Source organism: Hemitrygon akajei, chromosome 5 (genome assembly GCF_048418815.1).
Source record: "Hemitrygon akajei chromosome 5, sHemAka1.3, whole genome shotgun sequence".
Taxonomy (NCBI): Eukaryota; Metazoa; Chordata; class Chondrichthyes; order Myliobatiformes; family Dasyatidae; genus Hemitrygon; species Hemitrygon akajei.
Genome location: NC_133128.1, coordinates 188,061,659 through 188,088,292, shown reverse-complemented (window position 1 = coordinate 188,088,292; position 26,634 = coordinate 188,061,659). Strand labels below are relative to the sequence as shown.

At 40.4% G+C, this 26,634-nt stretch overlaps 1 protein-coding gene across 1 annotated transcript in view; it reads left to right on the top strand.

Annotated features, from left to right (window-relative positions):
• Positions 1–26,634, top strand: part of lrp2a (low density lipoprotein receptor-related protein 2a) — a 396,886-nt gene that overhangs the window by 35,068 nt on the left and 335,184 nt on the right. Inside the window, exon 2 of the mRNA XM_073047514.1 lies at positions 23,662–23,778. Within this exon, the coding sequence (XP_072903615.1) occupies positions 23,662–23,778 (117 nt within the window). The remainder of the gene's footprint in view (positions 1–23,661; positions 23,779–26,634) is intronic.

The window sequence follows — 26,634 nt, the reverse complement described above, 5'->3', positions numbered from 1 at the left end:
AGGTTACTGCGTTCTTCTTAGGAAAGGGTATAATCTTGAAGCAGGTGGGTACTTCAGAATGCCAAAGTGAGAGGTTAAAGATCTCTGAATGCTCCAGCCAGTTGATCAGCACAGGTCTTTAGTACTTGGCCAGGTACCCCATCTGGGCTGGATGCTTTCTTTGGGTTCACCCATCGGAAGGATACTCTCAATTTGATAGTCATAGAGTCATAGAAAAGTACAGCACAGAAACAGGCCCTTCAGCCCATGCCAAAACCACTTAAACTGCCTACTTGCATCAACCTGAACTAGGACCATTGGTCGCCATCTCCTTATCATCTATGTGCCTATCCAAAGTTCTCTTAAACATTGTAATCGAGCTCGCACACCATTTGTGCTGTAGGTTCATTCCACCCCCCCATGACCCTCTGAGTGAAGACATTTCCCCTCATGTTCCCCTTAAACTTTTTACCTTTCACCCTTAACCCATGACCTCTGGTTACAGACCCACCTAACCTCAGTGGAAAAAGCCTGCTTGCATTTACCCTATTTATACCCCTCATAATTTTGTATACCTCTATCAAATCTCCTCTCAATCTTGTATGTTCGAAGGAATAAAGTTCTGATCTATTCAGTCTTCATCTGTAACTCAGATCCCCAGTCCCGGAAACATATTTGTAAATTTTCCCTGTACTTTTTCAACCTTGTTTCATCTTTCCTGTAGGTGGGTGGCCAAAACTGCTCACAGTACTCCAAATTAGGTGTCATTCATGTCTTATACAGCTTCAACATAACATCCCATCCCATCCCATCTACTCAATACTTTGAATTTTGAAGGCTAATTTACCAAAAGCTTTCTACCTGTGACGTCACTTTCAATAAATTATGGACCTGTATTCTCAGATCCCTTTGTTCTACCACACTAGATCCAAAGATACTCTGATACAAATCATGATTGCAAATTTGGAGGGAAATTATTATGCAAATGGGTTAACAATGTCCTTGTTGTTACTAATTTTCTATATAATTAATAATCTGCAGCCTTGTCTATGGCTGCCAAAACTACTTAAAGGGACAGAGAACAATCCAATGTACACATAAAAATATGCAAGATATTCTGCAACAAGCAATAAGCTAACAAATAAAGTGAAAAAACAAAATGTTCTAATTGTTTTATAAAAATCAACATTTACCTGTTAATGTACAGTCTGGAAGGGTATATTGTACTGTATGTCCTTCAGAACAATGTATTATTCTTGAAACAGAGCACATCTCCAAGGCTACTGGAAACAGAAAAAGCATTGGGGATACAGTGGGCTGGGAAGAGTGATAATAACACTCCTGTAAAAGGGCGAATATAGCCAGCTGGTGGTGTAGTGGCATCAACACTGGACTTCGAGGAGAACAGTCCTGGGTTCAAATCCAGCTGGCAGCTTGCACTCTTTCCATCCATGATGGGCTGAGCATTGAGCTAGCAACTCAGCCTCGTAAAAGAAAAACTGAAAAACACAAGGTGCGGAAAGAAACACTCAAAGGGGCAATATACATTATTGCGGGTCACTATGTCACATTACTGTCTAGTTTTATGAGCGAGGAAAAAATAAACAGCCTTTGGATGTCATTCTTCAACAACTATCTATATGTCAATAATATAATATTCCATGTATAATCTATAATTAATAATATATTAACACTATATTTATTGATTTATTGAGGTACAGCACAGAATAGCCCCTTCTGGTCCTTCATGCCACACTGTTCAACAACTCCTCTGATTTAATCCTAGCTAACCTTGGGAGAATTTACACTGACTAACCAACCAGTACATCTTTGGATTGTGGGAGGAAAGCAGAGGAAGCCCACACAATTACGGGGAGGGCGTACGAACACCTTACAGGCAGTGGTGGGAATGCAGTACCATATTAATAATGATCTATAAATAAAGTGCTGTGCAAAAGTTTTATATAGTGCACAGACTGCATTTGTGAATGTGAAGTAGCAAGTGAGTTTATAAAACTGGCAGGAGCAAAGGATGTTGAGAATGGCAGGTGCAGTGTGACAGGTGGCAGAGGAGTGCCAGGATTGGTAAGTGGCGCCAGAGTAGACACACCCTGCCCTGGGACAACAGCAAAGCTCATTTGATTCCAAACAATTGGTTTATTGAGCATTACAGAATATCTCTCTAGTGCTTCCTGCTCCTTGTTCTCTCCTTTCCCCTTTCCCCTGCCATGATTCCCCTCTCCCTGCCTTCTTTCCACTCTCAGTCCACAACAAGGATCCATGTCAGAATCATAAGACTGTAAAATATAGGCACAGAATTAGGCCATTTGGCCCATCGAGTCTGTTCTGCCAACTCATCATGGTTGATCAGTTTTCCTCTCAGCCCCAATCTCCTGCCATCTCCCCGTATCCCTTCATGCCCTGAACAATCAAGAATCCATCAACTTTTGCCTTAAACATACATAGAGACTTGGTCTCCACATTTCCACAGATTTGCCACTCTCTAGCTAAAGATATTCCATCTCATCTCCATTCTAAAAGGATGTCCCCTTTTCTGAGTCTGTGTCCTCCCATCTTAGACTCTGTCACCATAGGAAAATACCCATTCTATTGAGGCCTTATACCATTCGATAGGTTTCAATGAGGTCACCCCTCATTCTTCTGAATTCTAGTGAATACTGGCCCAGAACCATCAAATACACTTCATATGACAAGGCATTTAATCCTGAAATCATGTTTGTGAACCACTTTTGAATTCTCTCCAGTTTCACCAAATCCTTCTAAGATAAGGGGCCTAAAACTGCTCACAATACTCCAAGTGAGGCCTCACCAGTGCTTTATAAAGTTTCAACATTACGTCCTTGCTTTTATATTCTAGTCCTCTTGAAATGAATGCTAACATTGCATTTGCCTTCCTCACCACAGACTCGACCTGCAAATTAACCTTAAGGAAATCCTGCACAAGGACTCCCAAGCCCCTTTGTGCCTCAGATTTTTTTTGTATTTAGAAAATTTAGAAAATAGTCAACATTTTCATTTCTTCTACCAAAGTGCATGACCATACACTTTTGGACACTGTATTCCATCTGCCATTTATTTGCCCATTCTCCTAATCTGTCTTAGTCCTTCTGTAGCCCCTCTGCTTCCTCAAAACTACCTTTCCCTCCACCTATCTTCATATTGTCTGCAAATTTTGCAACAAGGCCATCAATTCCATCATTCAAATCATTGACATATAACGTAAAATGAATTGGCCCCAACACAGATCCCTATGGAACATCACTAGTCTCTGGCAGCCAACCCTTTATTCCCACTCTTTGCCTCCTGCCAATCAGCCACTGCTTTATCCATGCTAGAATCTTTCCTGTAATACTGTGGGCTCATAGCTTGTTAAGCAGCCTCATGTGTGGCACTTTTGTCAAAGGCCTTCTGATTATCCAAGTACACAACATCAACCAATTCTCCTTTGTCTAACCTGCTTGTTATTTCTTCAAAGATCGCCAACAGATTTGCCAGGCAAGATTTTTTCCTTAAGGAAACCATGCTGACTGTGGCCTTCTTTTATCATGTGCCTCCAAGTACCCTGAGATCTCATCCTTAATAATCAGTAGACTAACTAGCCTATACTTTCCTTTCTTCTGCCTCTCTCCCTGCTTGAAGAGTGAAGTGACGTTTGAAAATTTCCATTCTTCCAGAAACATTCCAGAATCTGGTGATACTTTAAAGATTGTTATTAATGCTCCCATGATCTCTTCAGCCACCTCTTTCTGAACCCTGGGGTGTACACCATCTGATTGAGGTGTCTCATCTGCTTCAGACCTTTCAGTTTCTCAAGAAACTTCTCTCAAGTTATGGTAACTTCACACACTTCATGACCCCTGACACCTGAAACTTACACCATGCTGCTAGTGTCTTCTACAGTGAAGACTGATACAAGCTACTTATTCAGTTCATCTGCCATTTTCTTGTCTCCCATTACTACTTCCCCAGCACTGTGTCCCAGCATTCCGTTATCCCACTCTCGCCTCTCTTTTACACTTTATGTATCTGAAAAAACTTTTGATATCCTCTTTAATATTATAGGCTAGCTTACTTTACTATTCCATCCTTACCTTTTTTAGTTCTCTTCTGTTGGTTTTTAAAAGCTGCCCAATCATCTAGCTTCCCACTAATTTTTGTTCTATTATATGCCCTCTCTTTGGCTTTGACTTCTCATTAGCTATGGTTGTGTCATCTTTCCTTTAGAACACTTCTTCCTCTTTGGGATGTATATATCCTGTGCCTTCTGATGGCTTTCAGCAATTCCAGTCATTGCTACTCTGCCATCATCAATTCTGACCAACTTCTCTCTCATGCCACATACACAAAATGCTAGAGGAACTCAGCAAGCCAGGCAGCATCTATGGAAAAGTGAATAGTCTGCCAGCATTTTGTGTGTGTTGCTTGGATTTCCAGCATCTGCAGATTTTCTCGTTTCCTCTCTCATGCCTCTGTAATTCCTTTTACTCTGTTGTAATACCGATACATCTAATAATCAGATTTATCATCACTCACACGTCATGAAATTGTTTGCAGTAACAGCAGTACAGTGCAAAACATAAAATGACTAATTACTACAGTATTATGCAAAGGTCTTGGGCATCCTAGATATATATATACCTAAGATTTTTGCACAGTACTGTATATATTAAGTGTTGTGTGTTTGATATTACAATAATATTTGAGTAATCCTCTGTGTGTATAATATAGCATTCTTGATAGTTTAAATAATAAATAAAAATAAATAGGCGATTTCGTGCATGATGGGGATATTTCATGGTGATTTTTGTGATCAGCAGGCCAAAATCCATAAGACACACCAAAAGGTATTCAGGAAGCAAATTCTTTGTTGTCTAGTGTAATGTGGCAGTGTTGCACCTGAGGCATTTAACTAATTGATCTGCAACTCGTTGATAGTTGATTCCTCTTCACTAACACATTGATAATCAATACTCTAGTTAAGAATTTAGTGAAATCTCACTGTGTCCAGTTTACCAAAGCATATTGGCATCAAGCCATTTACCTCACAGCCAGAGGGAACTCAGGATATTTAGGCATGTATGTTTTGATTAAGTAGCAACCTAAAACGCATATTTACATTACAGAGAAAGAAAAATTCTACACCTACAATGTTAATAGTGATAGATTTGTTTCTTTACCTTATTGTATTGCTACAGAATGTTCTTCTCACCGTGTACTGTTGACTTACATTTAAAATATATTTGAAATATTGCTTAAAATATTATCCAAGTAAATTTAATCTTAAAATGTGATCTTTAATATTGCCCTGTTGCAGAACTTCAATGTAACAATCCGTATGATTATTGTATTCTTACATTAAAAGAACTGTGTTCTTCACAGAAAATATTTTTGATTGAAAGATATAATAATGTTCCAACAGCTAGATAATCAGAATCTGAATCAGGTTTAATATCACCAGCATATGTTGTGAGATTTGGTGTCTTTGTGGCAGCAGTACTCTCGGTGTCTTCCTTTAACTACCGTAGTTCAATGTCATTCCCAAACCCTCACCTGTACTGGGAGAACAAGATTAGACTTCTTGATTCGTTGTGGGCTTGGGAATGATGGTCTTTAAATATTATTAATGTTATGTTTTGTAACTTCAAAACATTGAACTAATTAAAGGAAGACAGGGGAATCTAGGAATACAGGTGTACTTTGTCTTTAAGCAAGCCACGCACATAGCACAAATCATAAACTGATTATTTTTACTTATAACCCATAATTAATAGTTCATAATTCAAGTCAGAATAACTGATGCCCAGATTAAGGAAGGCTTTTTTTGTTGATCCACAAATTAAACAGGTCATCAGTGACAGGAAATTCAGAGAACTTCTAGTGAAACTGGAGAAAATTGCATTGCAGGCATTCAAGGATGTTGTTGAAAATTTTCTTGGCAACAACAGAGGACCAAAATATGTGCAGCTGGTTGACAACATGTTTCAAACATCCAAAACCATGAAATGCAACAAGTCAGTAAAGATTCATTTTCTGCAAATCTTGGTGCTGTCAGTGCCAGGCATTGTGAAAGGTTTCACCAGGACATTGCGGTCACAGAGAAATGGCATCAGGGCAACTGGAATCTATCAACAAAAGCTGATTATTATTGGCGAGAAGAGTAGAAATGGAAATCAACAACAAAACAATTTTAGCTTGGACTAAAGCAAAGCATCAGCACCATTATGCAATTAAACACATTATATTCAATAAAAGCTAATTTCTTGTTTCTCCAAATTCCTACATGATACAAGTAATCTGAAATTATATTTGTGTTCAGTTTCAAGCAGTATGAAATTGATAGCTTTGAGACGAAGTTTGCAGATGAAATGAAGATATATGGATGTGCTGAGGAATCAATGCGATTGCAGCAGGACTTGGATAAGTTGGAAGAATGAGCAAAAAAGTAGCAAATGGAATATAGTGCTGGGAACTGTATGATAATGCATTTTGGTAAAATAGTGTGGACTATTATCTAACTGGGGAGAAGGTTCAAACATCAGAGGTGCAGAGGGATCTTGGGAGTTCTCGTACAAGATTCCTAGAAGGTTAATTTGCATGTTGATTCTGTGGTAAAGAAGGCAAATGTAATATTGACACTTATTTCAAGGGGAATAGAATTTAAAAGCAAGGATATAATGCTGAAGCTTCATAAGACACTAGTCAGGCCACACTTGGAGTATTGTCAACAGTTTAGGGCCCCATATTTCATAGAGGATGTGTTGTCATCGGAGAGAGTACAGAGGAGGTTCAGTAGGATGATTCCAGGAATGAAGGGATCCTTATGAGGAGTCTTTAGCAGCTTTGGGCCTGTACTCACTGGAATTTAGAAGAGGTAAGTGGGGAGTAGAAGAATTTTTTTTACAGGAAGGAGAAATTGATATTCATACCATCATGTTAGAGGCAACCCACACAGAATATAAGGTGTTGCTCCTCCACCCTAGTGTTACTAAAGCAATACTAAGCCACTGATGTTTCCTATGCCAGTTAATGTCACTGGGTGCTTCCATGCACAAGAAAATTATGTACACACAGGGAAATGAAATAATTTCAAGAAGTGTGCGATACATAGATGAGATTTTCAAGTAAAATTCTGTTGTGCAGTGAAGAAAACATTTATTGAGTTGGTAACTGAATTTCAGGCTGCACGAACTGTTCAGGAGGTGCACTCTTTTGAGATTTTGCATGTGAAACCTGTGCCTAAATGCAGATGCTATGCTGTGTAGCATCATTTGTCGAAGATATCTAGGATTTCAAATCTGTTAGTTTTCATCTGTGAATGCAGACAAGTAAGCATTGTGTGACCAATTCTGGCTTATCTTATAAACCATGAATGGTTGGCAGATATGTTTGCTTTATCTTGCGCTGCATTCTTCGTGCTAGGAAGGCATGTGCTTTGCAATTAAGTGACTATCTATGATGTGATGGATTCTTTAATGAACTTCAGCCTATCTGCTTTTAGGTAGAAACAGGGCTATGTGGAATTTGTCAGAGATACCAAGAAGAGAGTATTGTTCCTTTCTCCTTAATGATTCCTGTTACCTACTTACCTTTCTTGCTCTATTAAAAGTAATGAACTTAAATAATAATAAATTATTAAAATAAGGCTAGTCTTTATATGTTTGAGTACTTCTATCTTCCTGTAAACTCTGCAGCACTTAGCTACATCACTTTAGCTGCATGGTAGCATAGTGGTTATCACAATGCTTTATAGTACAGTGACTGGTTCAATTCTCGCCATTGCCTGTAAAGAGTTAGAGCATTCTTCCTGCATCAGTATTAGTGATACCTGGGTGGGTGAATATACTTTGTCTGAACAGTGTTCCTCAAGTGCTTCTCAAGAAGGGCCTCGGTCCGAAACATTGACTTGTTTATTCATTCCCATAGATGCTGGCTAACCTGCTGAGTTCCTCCAGTAATTTGTGTGTTAATAACTTTAGATGTCTTGTAATTAATTTCAGTATTTAAGTTTCAGTTTAATTTTAATCTGTTTATTGATCGTTTCATAAGTTTTTGGAAAATCCTTCATGTGCATTATCTTTTAGGGTATAGGCTGAGTAGTTCTTTTTAGCTGCTATTAGGACTTTGGGCCAAATTTTAAACTGAAAACAAATTTATTTACTGAAATTCAGTACAGATTCCAGCCCTTTGAGCCGAGTTGCTCAGCAATCCCCCAGTTTAATGCTAGCCTAATCATGGGACAATTTACAATGAACAACTAACCTACTATCTGGTTTGTCTTTGGACTGTGGGAGGAAACCCATGCGATCATGGGGAGAATGTACAAACTCCTCACAGGCAGTGCTGGAAATTGAACCTGGTTCTAGTCCTATAAAACATTGTGCTAACCACTGTGTTAATGGTTCATATATATTTTTATCCCATAGAAACTTACCTATTTTATCATTTATCACATGTTTGGTGGCACAAAATAAGTAATTAATTCCAGTTTCTGCTTTTCGTGAGAACTGCTTCAAAAGTTTCATGTGGTTAAGATAGGATTTCACTGTAATCTCCACTCGAAACTTTTAATAGAACTCATAAGATTATGATCTTGCTGTCATAGGTATTGAATAACTTTATTGAAGCTCTTGCCCAAGTTCCTCTAAAAGTTTCAGTACGCTAAGTTACCCTATACAGATCAGACTAATGTGTGCATTGTTTTCTAAACTTGACTTTACATAATTTGGGTTAAAATTAAGCAAGACTGAAAGCCACATCCAATAAGATTGAAATTAATTGAATGAAACCAAATAGTTTTGATGAAAATCGTACTCACATGATATGAAGGCTGGATGACTTGCAAAATCTCATTGCCAAGGTAGAATGGGAGATGTAGGATAATTTCGCAAGGTGGGCTTTATCTTCAACAATCTACTTTGCAGTTTTTAATTTAAGACCATAAGATATAGGAGCAGAATTTGAGCCATTTGGCCCGAGTCTTTTCTGCCATTTCATCATGACTGATCCATTTTCCTTCTCAGTCCCAGTCTCCTGCCTTTTTCCCATATCCCTTTGCTCCCTGACCACTCAGGAATCTATCACCCCATGCCTTAAATATACCCAATGACTTGGCCTCCACAGCTGCCTGTGGCAACGAATTCCACAGATTCACCACCCTCTGGCTGAAGAAATTCTTCTTCATCTCTGTTCTAAAAGGATACCTCTCTATTCTGAGGCTGTATCCTCTGGTCTTAGACTCTCCCACCATAGGAAACATCCTCAACACATCCACTCTAAGAAGGCCTTTTAATATTCAATAGGTTTTAAGTAGGTCATCCCTAAGTCTTCTGAATTGCAGTGAGTATAAGCCCAGAGCCTGACATCGTGGTGACATCTGCACATTTGCTTTGACTCAGCTCTTGATGGTGTTGTGACAGGGTGTTACATGTAATGATGATGTCAGCATGAAAAGCACTGTCCTTCACCCTCCAGCTTCTGATTTCCACCCTATCTTCATCTCAAAACCTGCTTTTCAAGCTCATGGCAAGCTTTGACATCTGAATCTTCTTTACAGAGATATATCGGAAATAAAAGATCCTGAATTAACCAAGACACAAGTTGCCATTAATTGGAGTGAAAAAGACAAATTGCCAGAGTAACTGTGCAGGTGTCTCTCTTTATATTAAATGTTTTCACAGTGAGAAATTGAAGCCAAAAATATTATGAAATAAAGCAAAAAAGATGACAAGTGAAAGGACGTAAAAGCTTTCAACAGTAAAAAGGAAAGCAATGCGGTATAGTTGAACAAGACTATAATTGTATTTTATCACAATTTTTTGATTGTGCATATGCTTCTCATTTTCATGTCATGTTCTGTTACACTCTCATGAGTTTTGGCACCACCAGAAGTTGCAACAGAATTAAAAAAAATACAGTTTCATTGTAATGTTCCAGCTGACCTCCCAGCTTTAGCATTTTGAAGCTATCAGCTAAATACTTGTTTGTGTTTTTACACTAATGAGGTAAGATTAGCTATAATAAATTAACTGCTTCCCTGCTTTTCAATCTGACAGCACAGGCCGATGAATATTGAATACTCATTTTGGTCAATACATGATAAGATTCAGGTTAGAGTGGTGAGAAACTACAGTGCAGAGATACCAAAAGAAGATTAGCACAAATCTCTGAACAGACAGGGAAAACAGCAAACAAAACATTTATTTTAGGGTATTTGTGATCCTCCGGCTAACTTTTTTTGTAATTTCAGTTCAAAATACCTTTATTATCAAAGTCTGTATAGATTATACAACCTTGAGATTTGTTTGCTTACCGGCATCAAGAAACAAGAAACCCAAAAGAGGCCATTTAAAAAAAAGACCAATAAACACCCAATGTATAGAAAGAGAAAAGAAAACACAAATTGTACAAACAAGAAAAGCAAGCAATAGCATTCAGAACGAAGTGAGTTCATGGACACTAAGCCTGCAGCAGCCAGAGCAGGCCACAGCCTCAGCCTCAGTTCATCAGACAGCGGAGTTCGCAGGCACAAAGCCCGGAGCAGCCAGAGCAGGCCACAGCCTCAGCCTCAGTTCATCGGACAGCGGAGTTCGCAGGCACTAAGCCTGCAGCAGCCAGAGCAGGCCACAGCCTCAGCCTCAGTTCATCGGACAGCGGAGTTCGTAGGCACAAAGCCCGGAGCAGCCAGAGCAGGCCACAGCCTCAGCCTCAGTGCAGTGATTGGTGGAGAAAACATCGCGGAGCACTGAGCAGTCCTGCCAGGCCCTCGTCTCCGGTCAGGACACCCTGCCCTTTTCAATCCATCTGGCCCGGCAGTTAAATTGTTTAACCCGGGGTCATTTCCCCGCAGCAAAACCTGGGCCCTGTCGCATTGATACATTCTGGGCCGGGGTCCAGCCGTCATGTTTCAGCCTATACCTGACCTTTCCAGATCGGCCCGGCGCTTAGATCGATCAAATCTTGCTCTTGCTTTGTGGACGGGCTCCGAAATTCTTCTGCCCCAACTTTTCTGCACTTTGCAAGCCCGACTCTATCTGAACCATGTCTCGACCTGACTCCGACCACTTCTCCTCAAACACACTTCGACCTCGCTCTGACAAGGCATCACTCCTGCATGCCTCAGCTCTTGAGTCAGCCTCACCTTCACTCACCGCTTTATTATTTGCGTGATCATTTACCATAATTTTCCACAAAGTGTTACTAATAAAGTATTTAGATGTATTACTTTTATATATTTCTTGTATCTACCAAGTTATCAGACCATTCACTTGGAAAGGGAATGCTGTTGGCTAAGTTTGTAAATAATTTTCTGTGTTGAAATAATCTATAATTCTATGAACATATCTAAATGTCTCAGCCAGCGGATAAAGCATAGATTATAGATTGGAGGATAATATTTACAGAAAATATTCTCAGCCAATGCCATTAGGCTTTACAATTCTACCGCCAGGACTTAAGAACTTTTTAAAAGCTATTATTAATGCTTTTTGAGATAGTGATTTAGATGCATATCATATTTTTTACTGAGTTAAGTATTGTATGTAATTAGTTTTGCTACAACAAGTGTATGGGACATTGGAAAAAAGTTGAATTTCCCCATGGGGATGAGTAAAGTATCTATCTATCTATCTATCTATCTATCTATCTATCTATCTATCTATCTATCTATCTATCTATCTATCTATCTATCTATCTATCTATCTATCTATCTATCTATCTATCTATCAGTGCTTATAACTCAGAATGGAACTTTATGATGTTTGGGTCAATTCACACACACTTGGCATCTGACATTCCCCTCCACTACAGTTATACAGAGGTAAATGAGAAAGGCTTGAAGTACAAACTTCTGTATCAGCGAATTTTAAATACAGATGAAAAGCAATGACTGGTATTTCTAGTGGAATTTTACTAAAAGTTCTGTTGCTTATAATGATTAAACAGATTAAGCTGCATTCAGGAATGTTTAACCTTGTAATTGGATCTTATTTAGGCAAATTAATGGGTTCAGGTACATTTTAACCTTAAAAGATTTCTCCATGAAAGCATTATACTACAGTTAATCTATATTACATGTTGTTGTTAATAGTTTCACAAAGAAACCAAAATGAACTGACTGCTTCGTGCTCCCTCATCTACAAATAGAAACATGAATCACAAGATATCCATATATACCAAGCTATGCAGTCTTACCTGTGGTACATAATTTACTCTACCCATTGCAGTCAGTAATAAAGAAGTCATCATCATTATGTGCCGTGTCGTGTGATGTGGGTGATCATGGTCTCATGACCATGATTGTTCTTGCCAAACTTTTCTACAGAAGTGGTTTGTAATTGCCACCTTTTGGGCAGTGACTTTGCAAGACTAGTGACCCCAGTCATTATCAATACTGCCTGGCGTCAGCGGTTGCATAACCAAGTCTTGTGATATGCATCAGCAGAAAGGGTACGACAAGGGAACACACACCAGTCCTCATAGAGTGAGCAATTTTAGATTCCTGGGTGTCAGTGTGTTTGAGGTTCTATCCTGGGTCCAACCTATTGATGCAGTGACAAAAAAATGCACAACAGCGGCTATACTTCATTAGGAGTTTGAGGAGATTTGCTATGACATCAAAGACACTCGCATACTTCTTCATATGCACTGTGGAGAGCATTCTAACTGGCTGCATCATCATTATTCAGGATTGAAATAAGCTGCAGAGAGTTGTAAACTTAGCCTGCTCCATCTGAGGAGCCTTCTTAGTAACCAGGACATCTTCAAGGAGTGATGCCTCAAAACGGCAGCATCCATCATTAGGGATCCCCATCACCCAGGACATGGTCTCTTCTCATTGCTACCATCAGGAAGGAGATACAGGAGCCTGAAAGCACACACTCAATGATTCAGCAACAGCTTCTTCCCCTCTGCCTTGGCTGGGCCGGGGGGGGGGGCTATCATCCCCTATATTAAGCTGCTAGCCGAAGCGAGAGTTACACAAATTAAAAGTATTAATTTAAGATCTTGCCCATTTCCTATGATTCTACGCATAGATCACTGGACTGGTCAAAAATGTTTAAAGAAGAAACAGAGAAAATCAGCAGATGCTGGAAGTCCAAGCAACACACACAAAATGCTGGAGGAACTCAGCAGACCAGGCAGCATCTATGGAAAAGAGTGCAGTTGATCTTTGAGGCTGAGACCCTTCAGCAGGTTCATTTATTATCAAAGAATACAACTCTGAAATGTTTCTTTCTAGGTAGCCATGAAACCAAGAAAGAAAAGCAGCACGATCATCAACCCCTAATCCTCCCCTCTCTCAGTACAAAAAGCAAATCAAAAAAACGGAAGAGGCACATCAACTCCAAATCTCTCCTCCTACACAAAAACCCAAACAAAGCAGAACAGGCACATCGACCCCTAATTCCTCCCCTCACCCCCACACATAAACAAACAAGAAAGATCAGGCAAAAAACACAGAATACAAAACAAAATTATAAGACTGAAAAAAGTCTACAGTCCAAGTCCATATTCTCCTATTCCAGTGGCTGGCCTTCCTCTCTCAGCAAAGCGATCCTCAGCAATCAAAGGCAGGCAGCTGGTGCTTATCTTCCACATTTGCCTCGATGTTTCAATCTCCCATGTCGTTAAGAGGGCCCACTTGCTCTTAATACATTTACAGAACTTGTAGAACTAAGGATTTAATACACTTTAGGATTTTCCTTTAACTTATTTGCTAGGAATATTTCATGACCTTTGTTTGCCTACTAATTTCTTATTTAAATATCTTCATCTATCACCTATACTTGTCATGGGACTCACTTTATCCCAGCTACCTATATATGACATACAGAGTGCCTATAAAAAGTATTCACTCCCCCCCCCCCGAAAGTTTTCACATTTTATAATTTTGCAACATTGAATCACAGTGGCTTTTTTGACATTGATCAGCTGAAAAGGCTCTTTCGTGTCAAAATGAAAACAGATCTCTACAAAGTGATCTAAATTAATTACAGATATGAAATGCAAAATAATTGATTGCATAAGTATTCACCCCCTTCAAGTCAGTATTTAGTAGTTCCACCTTTGGCAGCAATCTTTGTGTATAGGTCTCTATCAGCTTTGCACATCTGGACACTGCAATTTTTCCCCATACTTTACAAAACTGCTCGAGCTCTGTCAGACTGCATGGGGATTGTGAGTGAACAGCCCTTTTCAAGTCCAGCCACAAAACCTCAATAGAATTGAAATCTGGACTCTGACTTGGCCACTTCAGGAGATTAACTTCGTTGTTTTTAAGCCATCCCTGTTTAAATTTGGCTTTATGCTTGGGGTCATTATCTTGCTGGAAAATAAATCTTCTCCTAAGTTGCAGTTCTCTTGCAGACTGCATCATGTTTTCCTCCAGGATTTCCCTGTATTTTGCTGCATTCATTTTACCCTCTACCTTCACAAGCCTTCCAGGGCCTGCTGCACTACACTATTTTCTACACTATTCTTGGTTAGTGCGACTGTAACAAAACCCAATTTCCCTCGGGATCAATAAAGTATGTCTGTCTGTCTGTCTGCAGTGAAGCATCCCCACGGCAGTATGCAACCACATCATGGTAAGGTGGATGTGTTTTTGATGTGTGGTGTTTGGCTTACACCAAACATAGTATGTAGTCTGATGCCAAAAGTTCAGTTTTGGTTTCTTAAGACCATAGAACCTTCTTCCAGCTGACTTCAGAGTCTCCCACATACCTTCTTGCAAACTCTAGCCAAGGTTCATGTAAGTTTTTTCAACAGTGGCTTTCTCTTTGCCACTCTCCCATAAAATTGCGACTGGTGAAACACCCGGGTAGCAGTTGTTGTATGTGCCGTCTCTCCCATCTCAGCCACTGAAGCTTGTAACTCCTGCAGAGTTGCTATCAATCTCTTGCTGGCCTCTCTCAATAGTCCTCTTCTTGTGCGGTCACTCAGTTTTTGAGGACTGCCTGCTCTAGGCAGATTTACAGCTGTGCCATATTCTTTCCATTTCTCGATGATTGACTTGACTGTACTCCAAGGGATATTCAGTGACTTGGAAATTTTCTTTTATCCATCTTTTGACTTGTGTTTTTCAATAACCTTTTCACAGATTTGTTTGGAGTGTTCTTTTGTCTTCATGGTATAGTTTTTGCCAGTATACTGGTTTACTATTAGTTGGGCCTTCCAGATACAGGTGTATTTTTACTACAACCAATTGAAACACCTTGACTGTACACAGGTCTCCAAAAACACATCTCCATTTAACCAATTATGTGACTTTTAAAACCAGTTGGCTGCACCAGTGATGATTTGGTGTGTCATATTAAAGGGAGGTGAATACTTATGCAATCAATTATTTTGGTGTTTTACATTTGTAATTAACTTAAATCACTTTGTAGAGGTATGTTTTCACTTTGATATGAATGAATCTTTTTCTGTTGGTCATCGTCAAAAAAGCTAAATTAAATGCATTGTGATTCACTGTTTTAAAACAGTAAAATTTCCAAGGGGAGAGAATACTTTTTTTTATAGGCACTGGATATAGAAGAAAGAATGGCAGCAACTCTACTTCCTCAGGAGTTTGCAGAGATTTGTCATGATATCTTAAACTTTGACAAGTTTCTATAGACGTGTTGTGGAGAGTATATTGACTGGCTGCATCACAGCCTGGTATGGAAACAGCAATGCCCACGAATGGAAAATCCTACAAGAAGTAGTGGACACAGCCCAATCCATCATATGTAAATCCCTGTTAACTATTCAGCACATCTACAGGACATGAAGCATAGCAGGAAAGCAGCATCCATCATCAGGGACCCCACCACCTAGGACAAGCTCTCCTCTCACTGCTACCGTCAAGAAGAAGGTACATGAGCATCAGAATTCTCACGACCAGGTTCAGGAACAGTTATTACCCCTCAGCCATCAGGCTCTTGAATCAAAGAGGATAACTTCACTTGCCCAGTCATTAAAATGTTCCCACAACCAAATGGACTAATTTTCAAGGATGCTTCATCTGATGTTCTCAGTATTTACTCTTTATTTATTGTTATTATTATTTCTTTCTAAAGTTTGTTGTCTTCTGCATGCTGGATGAACACTCAAGTTGTATGGTCTGTAATTGATTCAGTTATGGTTATTATTCTATTAACTTATTGAGTATGCCTACAAAATATGGATCTCAGGGTTATACATGGTGGCATATATGTACTTTGATAATAAATTTTCTTTGACGTTTGAACTTTGTGTCTCCCTTTTTCTCTGATCAGCCACTTAATATCGCTCATCAGCCAAGGTTCATTCATCTTGCTGGTCTTGCCCATCACTCGAGTAGGAACATTCTGATTCTGAACTTCCCCCATCTTGCTTCCTACTGCCCAGATGTCCATTTCCATTTAAACAGGCTCTCTCGAACAACTTTTGAGAATTCTTGTTCGATGCAATTGAAATTAGCCTTACACCTTTTGAGGACTTCGATTGAGGACCAATCCTCTCTTTTCCATGACTATGTTGAAGCTAATAGAATTATAATCATTGGTTCCAATTAGCACCCTTGCCTAATACATCAACCACTCATTGTCACAGCCAGCAGTCATTTCATAAAAAGATTTTTTAAAATCAATTAGTACACCGACTTATTTTCTTGGTGTGACCTCATGCATGTGCTTTCTTCTTGGATTGTTTACCTTTTATATCTATTTGTTTGTTTTTGCAGTAGCTCCTGGTTTTCATGTTGTTTTGCGGATGCCTCATTTGGGATCATGGGGATCGTCAAGCTCTTTGGATTTATCATTTTTCTTTAATCTCTCTGTTGGTTCATTGTTGGGTGAAACTCAGACCGAGCTCTTCTGTGTATTAGGAGTGATTCCAGTTCGTCAAGATTCCATATAGTTTTCCTGAGCTCTTGTTAATTTTCTCATGTTATCTTCTGTAATAAGTCGTTATTGAATTTCTTGAATTGCTAAAGTCTCTGTGATTCCTGCACTAGAGTTTGCTAGTGACCTTCATGCTCCGTCAGCTTGAGTAGAGCACCAGCACAGAGGCTGTGTACAAGAAGGGCCAGAGTGGCCTGTACTTCCTGAGGAGGCTGAGGTCCTTTGGAGTATGCAGGCCTCTCCTTCACATGTTCTACCAGTTTGTTGTCGCTAGTACAATCTTCTATGTGGTGGTGTGCTAGGTCAATGGCATCAACATGGGTGATGCCAACAAGCTCAATAAACTGATTAAAAAGGTTGGCTCTGTTATAGGAGACAAACCACTGGAGGTTGTGGTAGAACAAAGGACCCTACAGAAAATCCTGGCAATTCTGGACAATATTCTTCACCCTCTGCATGCCACCTTGGCTGAACAACTTCCTCTACTTCCTGAGGAGACTGAGATCCTTTAACATCTGCCGGACGATGCTGAGGATGTTCTACGACTCTGTGGTGGCCAGTGCTATCATGTTTGCTGTTGTGTGCTGGGGCAGCAGGCTGAGGGTAGCGGACACCAACAGAATCAACAAACTCATTCATAAGGCCAGTAATGTTTTTGGGGTGGAACTGGACTCTCTGACGGTGGTGTCTGAAAAGAGGATTCTGTCCAAGTTGCATGCCATCTTGGACAATGTCTCCCATTCACTCCAAAATGTACTGGTTAGGCACAGGAGTACGTTCAGCCAGAGACGCATTCCACTGAGATACAACACTGAGCGTCATAGGAAGTCATTCCTGCCTGTGGCGATCAAACTTTACAACTCGTCCCTCGGAGTGTTAGACACCCTGAGCCAATAGGCTGGTCCTGGACTTAGTTCCACTTGGCATGATTAACTTATTATTATTTAATTATTTATTGTTTTATATTGCTATATTTCTACACTATTCTTGGTTGGTGCGACTGTCATGAAACCCATTTTCCCCAGAATCAATAAAGTATGTCTGTCTGTCTGTCTGTCAAAGGAGCACTTTTAGTAATGGACTGAGACAAATGCGCTGCTCCAAAGAGCACTATATTAGGTCACTCTTGCCCTTGGCCGTTAGGCTCTATTACGAGTCATCCTATAGCCAAGGAAGTGATGACTCCACTGCTGTTAGACTGTTTAAGGTAAATTATTTTTTATTTATACTTGTTACTTCTAAAATTGTGTATCTGTGAACTTGTAATTTCCTTTGGGTCAGTAAAGTATCTATCTATCTATTTATCTATCTTTCCTAAGAGGCTGGTAATTCTGAATATCCTTGAAGCTGGTGCTACTCATAGGATAACATGCCTAGAACTAGGAGACATAGCCTCAAGATTTGGGAAGAAGATTTAGGATGAAGATGAGGAGGAACTGCTTTTCTCAGAGGATGGTGAATTTGTGGAATTCTCTGCCCCATGAAGCAGTGGAGTTTACTGCAGTAAATATATTTAAGACAAGGTTGGATAGATTTTTGCATGGTAGGTGTATTAAGGGTTATGGGGAAAAGGCAAGTAGGGGGAGATGAGTCCATGCTCAGATCAGCCATGATTTTATTGAATGGCAGAGCAGGTTTGACAGGCCAGATAGCCTACTCCAGCTCCCATTCCTTGTGTTTTTATGTAGCATTTCTTGACCTGAAACCTGTTGTAATAGCTATTTCTCTCAAATTGAAGAGATATAATTATCATTTTTCTTGATGTTTTCACTGTCAGGGAGTGCAGGATAATATACTTAACACACACTTTAGCATTTCTCATCATAGTTCTGGAACATCGTAACTGTGGGAGTACTTTGACTACAGTGACTACAGAAAATCCTCTCACCTGTTCCGTTTGGAGATGGCAATAAATACTGGCCTTCTCAGTGATGCCCAAGTTCTGTAATGCATTAAAATAATGAAGCATATAGAGAGAAGTGTTTTCAGTGAGGGGGGGGAATAGACATATCCTTACTGTGCCAAAATCCTAGGCACATTTAGGCATAGGTAAGGTGCTTAAGACTTTCGCATGGTTCTGTATTTGTCAACCTGGAGTGGAGAATGAGTTTGTAAATCTGGTAGGAGTAAAGGAATGGAGGGGTGTGGGACAGGCAGCAGAGTAGGGGTGGTGGGTGACACGGGTGAAACCAGGTAAGGTCATTTAATTCCTAACAATTGGTTTATTGATCATTACAAAAAGTCTCTCTGAATATTTAGATTGGGGGGTTCAATTTTATCTTCATAGAAATGTTTAGTACTTTATCAGATGTTACTTTCCACTTATCTAATGATGACTGAGTGTTATCCAAGTCATCCTGGGACTTCTTATGGAATTGAAGATAATATGCAACATCCCATTATCTCACGTCATGTAGAAGCAGGTTGGCCCTTTATTGCTTTTCTGAGGAAATCCTGTAGTGATGTCCTATGGGTGAAATGATTGATCTCCAAAAAGAACAAAACCACCTTTATACTGTAATGGTAACTGTCATCATTGATGTGTTTTTTTTCTCTCTGGTCCTTTGCTTCAGTTTTATTAGAACTCTTTACTGAGCTTTAAACTCTGGAACATCCTAAACTGTAATAGCGTTGCACTGACCGCTACCTCACTGTGGCGCCCATGTTGGCAGGATGCCAAGCCCATTTGGCGAAGCAGTCCTTAATACAATAAAACTAGTTAGTGCAATCTTAAAGGTTCCAGGAACGTAGACTTAAACCTTCAAATTAGCTGTGTGTAGGCTCAGGTGCTTAGTTAAGTGATAGAAAAAATAGTGAAGTCACAGTGACCATAATATGGTGGAATTCTTCATTAAGATGGAGAGTGACATAGTTAATTCAGAAACAAAGGTTCTGAACTTAAAGAAGGGTAACTTTGAAGGTATGAGATGTGAATTAGCTAAGATAGACTGGCAAATGATACTTAAAGGGTTGACGGTGGATATGCAATGGCAAGCATTTAAAGATCGCATGGATGAACTACAACAATTGTTCATCCCAGTTTGGCAAAAAGAATAAACCAGGGAAGGTAGTGCACCCGTGGCTGACAAGGGAAATTAGGGATAGTATCAAGTCCAAAGAAGAAACATATAAATTAGCAAAAAAAAGCGGCACACCTGAGGACTGGGAGAAATTCAGAGACCAGCAGAGGAGGACAAAGAGCTTAATTAGGAAAGGGAAAAAAGATTATGAGAGAAAGCTGGCAGGGAACATAAAAATTGACTGTAAAAGCTTTTATAGATAAGTGAAAAGAAAAAGATTGGTCAAGACAAATGTAGGTCCTTTACAGTCAGAAACAGGTGAATTGATTATAGGGAACAAAGACATGGCAGACCAATTGAATAACTACTTTGGTTCTGTCTTCACTAAGGAGGACATAAATAATCTTCCGGAAATAGTAAGGGACCGAGGGTCTAGTGAGATAGAGGAACTGAGGGAAATACATGTTAGTAGGGAAGTGGTGTTAGGTAAATTGAAGGGATTAAAGGCAGATAAATCCCCAGGGCCAGATGGTCTGCATCCCAGAGTGCTTAAGGAAGTAGCCCAAGAAATAGTGGATGCATTAGTGATAATTTTTCAAAACGCCTTAGATTCTGGATTAGTTCCTAAGGATTGGAGGGTGGCTAATGTAACCCCACTTTTTAAAAAAGGAGGGAGAGAGAAACCGGGGAATTATAGACCGGTTAGTTTGACATTGGTGGTGGGGAAAATGCTAGAGTCGGTTATCAAAGATGTGATAACAGCACATTTGGAAAGAGGTGAAATCATTGGACAAAGTCAGCATGGAGTTGTGAAAGGAAAATCATGTCTGACGAATCTTATAGAATTTTTTGAAGATGTAACTAGTAGAGTGGATAGGGGAGAGCCAGTAGATGTGGTATATTTAGATTTTCAAAAGGCTTTTGACAAGGTCCCACACAGGAGATTAGTGTGCAAACTTAAAGCACACGGTATTGGGGGTATGGTATTGATGTGGATAGAGAATTGGTTGGCAGACAGGAAGCAAAGAGTGGGAGTAAACGGGACCTTTTCAGAATGGCAGGCAGTGACTAGTGGGGTACCGCAAGGCTCAGTGTTGGGACCCCAGTTGTTTACAATAGATATTAATGATTTAGGCGAGGGAATTAAATGCAGCATCTCCAAGTTTGCAGATGACACGAAGCTGGGCGGCAGTGTTAGCTGTGAGGAGGATGCTAAGAGGATGCAGGGTGACTTGGATAGGTTAGGTGAGTGGGCAAATTCATGGCAGATGCAATTTAATGTGGATAAATGTGAGGTTATCCACTTTGGTTGCAAGAACAGGAAAACAGATTATTATCTGAACGGTGGCCGATTAGGAAAAGGGGAGATGCAACGAGACCTGGGTATCATTGTACATCAGTCATTGAAGGTGGGCATGCAGGTACAGCAGGTGATGAAAAAGGCAAATGGTATGTTGGCATTCATAGTGTTACATACCCCGTAACTGGGTCACTTACCAGCAAGGATAGAGAGGTCCGTTGAAGTCTGATGATACTATTTTTAACAGTATTTATTGATAGAAATACACAAAAATAATATCAATGTAAACACACAGATAATATACGTTGTCAATACTAAATCTAAAAGCACGGGTATAATAATAATCAATAAGAAATAAGCTGTATCATTGTCTAGGGGATAATGAATTGTCCGATGGAAATATATAGTTCGTTCAGTTCATACAGGCTGCCGCCGTTGGGGACTCTGTGTGGCAATTGTTGGAGAGAGAGAGACGGGTTAAAACTTGCCCATTCTGTTTATGATGTCAATCCTTCAAGAGTCGTTGAGAGTTGAGTTCCCCGTTGTTAGCTAAAAACCGTTTTTCCGTGGCAAAGGTCACCGATTCCGGGCAAATGGAAGCGGACGCACGTGGCCTTCCACCAGCTTTCGCTATTAAGGGATCGCTAGCGTTTCTTCTGGTGCGTCTGTTCCCACAGACCCTCTTTTTATCCTGACTCACAGGGTCTCAGATGTCAATCAGGTTGGGGATGATGCAATCCCTCCACCAACCTCCTCCTTGGTTCATTGCCTGGGGCTTCGATGCATAGTACAGGATGCAATACACGTCCATCTCCAAGAGACAACAGCCGGTATCAATGGGTCAGCCTTTCGGAGGCCAGGACACATTCTAACCCTTTTGTGGATTCTGCATGTCTTTCTCTCATTTCCTGTGTCTCCTGAATTGACTCAATAGTGATCTTGCGATTCTCACAAAGGAGGGGGCTACCCTCGCACCCTTCAGCCCCTCAGAGCTGTGGTACATTCATAACAATAGCAAAAGGATTTGAGTACAGGAGCAGGGAGGTTCTACTGCAGTTGTACAAGGCCTTGGTGAGACCGCACCTAGAATATTGTGTGCAGTTTTGGTCCCCTAATCTGAGGAAAGACATTCTTGCCATAGAGGGAGTACAGAGAAGGTTCACCAGATTGATTCCTGGGATGGCAGGTCTTTCATATGGAGAAAGACTGGATCGACTAGGCTTATACTCACTGGAATTTAAAAGATTGAGGGGCGATCTTATTGAAACGTATAATATTCTAAAGGGATGGGACAGGCTAGATGCAGGAAGATTGTTTCCGATGTTAGGGAAGTCCAGAACGAGGGGTCACAGTTTAAGGATAATGGGGAAGCCTTTTAGGACCGAGTTGAGGAAAAACTTCTTCACACAGAGAGTGGTGAATCTGTGGAATTCTCTGCCACAGGAAACAGTTGAGGCCGGTTCATTGGCTATATTTAAGAGGAAGTTAGATATGGCCCTTGTGGCTAAAGGGATCAGGGGGTATGGAGAGAAAGCAGGTACAGGGTTCTGAGTTGGATGATCAGCCATGATCATACTGAATGGCGGTGCAGTCTCAAAGGGCCGAATGGCCTACTCCTGCACCTATTTTCTATGTTTCTACAGTGTTGTAGAGATCAGGAAGGTAATTCATTGCTCAGCGTGTTTGGTATTCCATCACACTGTTTCTACCCAGTAGGTGGTCTTTAAAACTTCCCAGCTAATTGAATGTCCAATTCTTTGTGTGCAAAGCCAGATTCCACTGAAAGCTAAAGACAAAGTATAGTTGTTTGTATGGGTGCCAGGGTAGCATAGTGTTAGTGCGCCGCCATTACAGCTCAGGGCATTCTGGAGTTCGGAGTTTAATTCTGACATCATTCTGTGAGGAGTCTCTTTATGTCCTCCCCATGGAATGTGCAGGTTTTCCTTGGGTCCTGTGGTTTCCTCCCAAAGTCCAAGGACCTACTGGGAAAGGTAAATTATCCTGTGATTAGTTTAGGGTTAATTGGGTTTGTCAGGGGTTGCTGAGGCGGCTCGAAGGACTGGAAGGGCCAACTCCGCACTGTATTGCTAAAGAAACACATGAATATTTATACTCCTGTCTAAGTTAAGTCAGAAATTAAAAGATGCCAAAAATATTTTACTGAATTCTTTTTTCTAAAGCAAAATCTTCAAGTGCACCATTGCACACATGAGCAGGTGTTCCCAACCTTTTTTATGTCTGGACCCCGACCATTGACCCAAGGGTCCATGGAGCCCAGGTTAGGAACTCCTATGCTAGAGAGATTTTAGCTCTTCAATATCATATATCAGATGATAATGCCTTTAATTTCTTTAGTGTTCTGCTGTAATTTTTCATTAGATTCAACCTAGAGAGCAATGATGAATGGTATTGTGACACTTTTTTAAAAGTGTAAGATCAATCCTCACTAACAGTCATTATTATTTTCCTTTCTGTACAGCTTCAGATAAATGTTCCAGTCAACAGTTTACCTGCACAAATGGGGAATGTATCCCAAAAGAATACACCTGTGACCACGTGGATGATTGCAGTGACAGAATGGATGAAAAAGGGTGTAGTAAGTCCTGCAACCCAGTTACTGCATTTTCTTAAGCCTGTTGGAATGTGACTTATAAGAGCTCACGCATTGGCCACATGAGGTTTCTTGTGCTCTGAATTTACTATGAATTCTTCACTTGATTGCCACTTTTAAGGCTTCCGATTCCAGTTAATGAGTTGAACAGTTGACCCGAGTCTGCGAATCAGTGAAAAACAACAGTAGTTCTATGACATCGCCAAATAGTTGCCATCTCCAAAAGGATCCTAACACTAAACATATCTTTACCTCATCCCCATTCTCTGCTTTCCACAGGGATCTCTCCCTCTGTGATTCCCTTGTCCATTCAGCCCTCCCCACAATAGGGTAGTGGTTAGCACAACACAGGCGACCCTGACTTCGGCTCCTGTAGCTATCTGTAAAGATTTTGTAAGTTCTCCCTGTGACTACGTCCCCCGGGTTTGCTCAGGGTGCTCTGGTTTCCTCCAACAGTCCAACGAAGTTCTGGTTGTTAGGTAAGTTGCCTTGTGATTAGACTGGGTTTAATTTGGCGGGTTGCTGGGCAGTGAGGCTCAAAGGCCCAGATGGGCCTATTCTGTGCTGTATCTCAATAAATAAAAGATCTCTCTTCTGGCACTTACATCTGCAAGTGGCCAAAGTGCTACACCTGCCCATCCACCTTTTCCCTCACCTCCACTCAGAGCCCCAAACACTCCTTCCAGGTGAGGCAACACTTTACCTGTGAACCTGCTGGGATCGTCCATTGGGTCCAGTGCCCCTGATGCGGCCTCCCCTACATTGGTGAGGCCCCTTGTAAATTGGGGGAGCACTTTGTCGAGCACCTTTGCTCCGTCTACCAAAAGCAGGACTTCCTGGTCGACCAACATTTTAAGTTTGGATTCCCATTCCTGTTTCAACATGTCTGGTCATGGCGTCCTCTTGTGCCAAGATGAGACCACTTTCAGGGTGGAGGAGCAACACTTTGTATTCCACCAAGGTAACCTCCAAACTGATGGCATGAATATTGATATTTCCTTCCATTTAAAAAAAATCATTCCTCTCCCCACTTCTTCTATTCCACATTCTGGCCTCTTACCTCTTCTTACCTGCCTACCATCTCCCCTTGGGTCCCCTCTTCCTTCCCTTTCTCCTGTGATCTGCTCTCCTCTGCTATCAGATTCCTTCCTCTGCAGCCCTTTACCTTTCCCACACACCTGTCTTCACCTGCCACCTTCTTCCTGTCCCCCCACCCCTTTTATTTTGGCATCTTCCTCCTTCCTTTCCAGTCTTGAAGAAGGGTCTCAGCCTGAAACATCGACTATTTAGTAATTTCCATAGATATTGCCTGACCTGCTGTGTCCCTCCAGTGTATTTTCTGTGTGTTGCTCAAGATTTGCAGCATCTGCAGAATTTCGCATGTTTATAGTTCTGTGATTTTGCTTTTATATATGTCATTGCTGATGTCGTCATAATGTAACTAGACAAATGTTCCATACTTCCATTTGTGTGAAATGTACAATTACATTAATTAATTCAATTCGATTTCAAGCTTAGCTGAATTTAGAAATAAGACCATAAGACAAAGGAGCAGAAGTCGGCCATTTGGCCCATTGAGTCTGCTCCACCATTTCATCATGAGCTGATCCAATCTCCTGTTTAGTCCCATTCCCCCACCTTCTCACCATAACCTTTGATGGCCTGACTACTCAGATACCTATCAATCTCTGCCTTAAATACACCCAATGACTTGGCCTCCACTGTCGCCCGTGGCAACAAATTCCATAGGTTCACCACCCTCTGGCTAAAAAAATTATTTTGCATCTCTGTTCTGAATGGGCGCCCTTCAATCCTCAAGTCATGTCCTCTTGTACTAGATCCCCCCACCACGGGAAACAACTTTGCCACATCCACTCTGTTCATGCCTTTCAACATTCAAAATGTTTCTGAGGTCCCCCCTCATTCTTCTAAACTCTAAGGAGTACAGTCCAAGAGCGGTCAAACGTTCCTCATATGTTAACCCTCTCATTTCCGGAATCATTCTAGTGAATCTTCTCTGAACCCTCTCTAATGTCAGCACATCCTTTCTTAAATAAGGAGCACAAAACAGCACACAGTATTCCAAGTGAGGTCTTACCAGTGCCTTATAGAGCCTCAACATCACATCCCTGCTCCTATACTCTATTCCTCTAGAAATGAATGCCAACATTGCATTCACCTTCTTCACCACTGACTCAACCTGAAGGTCAACCTTAAGGGTATCCTGTACGAGGACTCCCAAGTCCCGTTGCATCTCAGAACTTTGAATTCTCTCCCTATTTAAATAATAGTCTGCCTGTTTATATCCAAATATCCAAAGCCAATGTAAACAGATGTGATTCTCTATAATGAACTATAGCAGCTGGGTTGAGAGCACATTCCCTTTATATAATTATGTCCATTAAGTCTTTTAATATAATGTACAATATCTGACAAAACATTGCTGTAATGTTGTTAGGTTTGAAGATTTGATTGCCATGCTATTATTAATCGTTAGCTGCTGCTATTCTTGCTATATGAAAATGGAAACATTTAGTTTGAGTTATTGTTCTGTCTTTACAACAATGACATTACGGAATTGGTTATTACATTAGTGTCTCAACCATGTTCCTGCAATGTACTTACTAATGATTACGTATTGCGTAAAGAGCTTATTTAGATTTCAGTGCTGAAGGAAGTTTTATAAATCAAGAGCCATGTCATTTGTAAACATACTCAGAGGACAATGTTTTATTTTTCTCTGAAGAGCTGCCATTCAGCATTAAATAACATCGGTTTTTTAAAATTACGGGTTTCACAGATGAGGAAATTTGAAGGAAAATACACAATAAAAATAAGAAC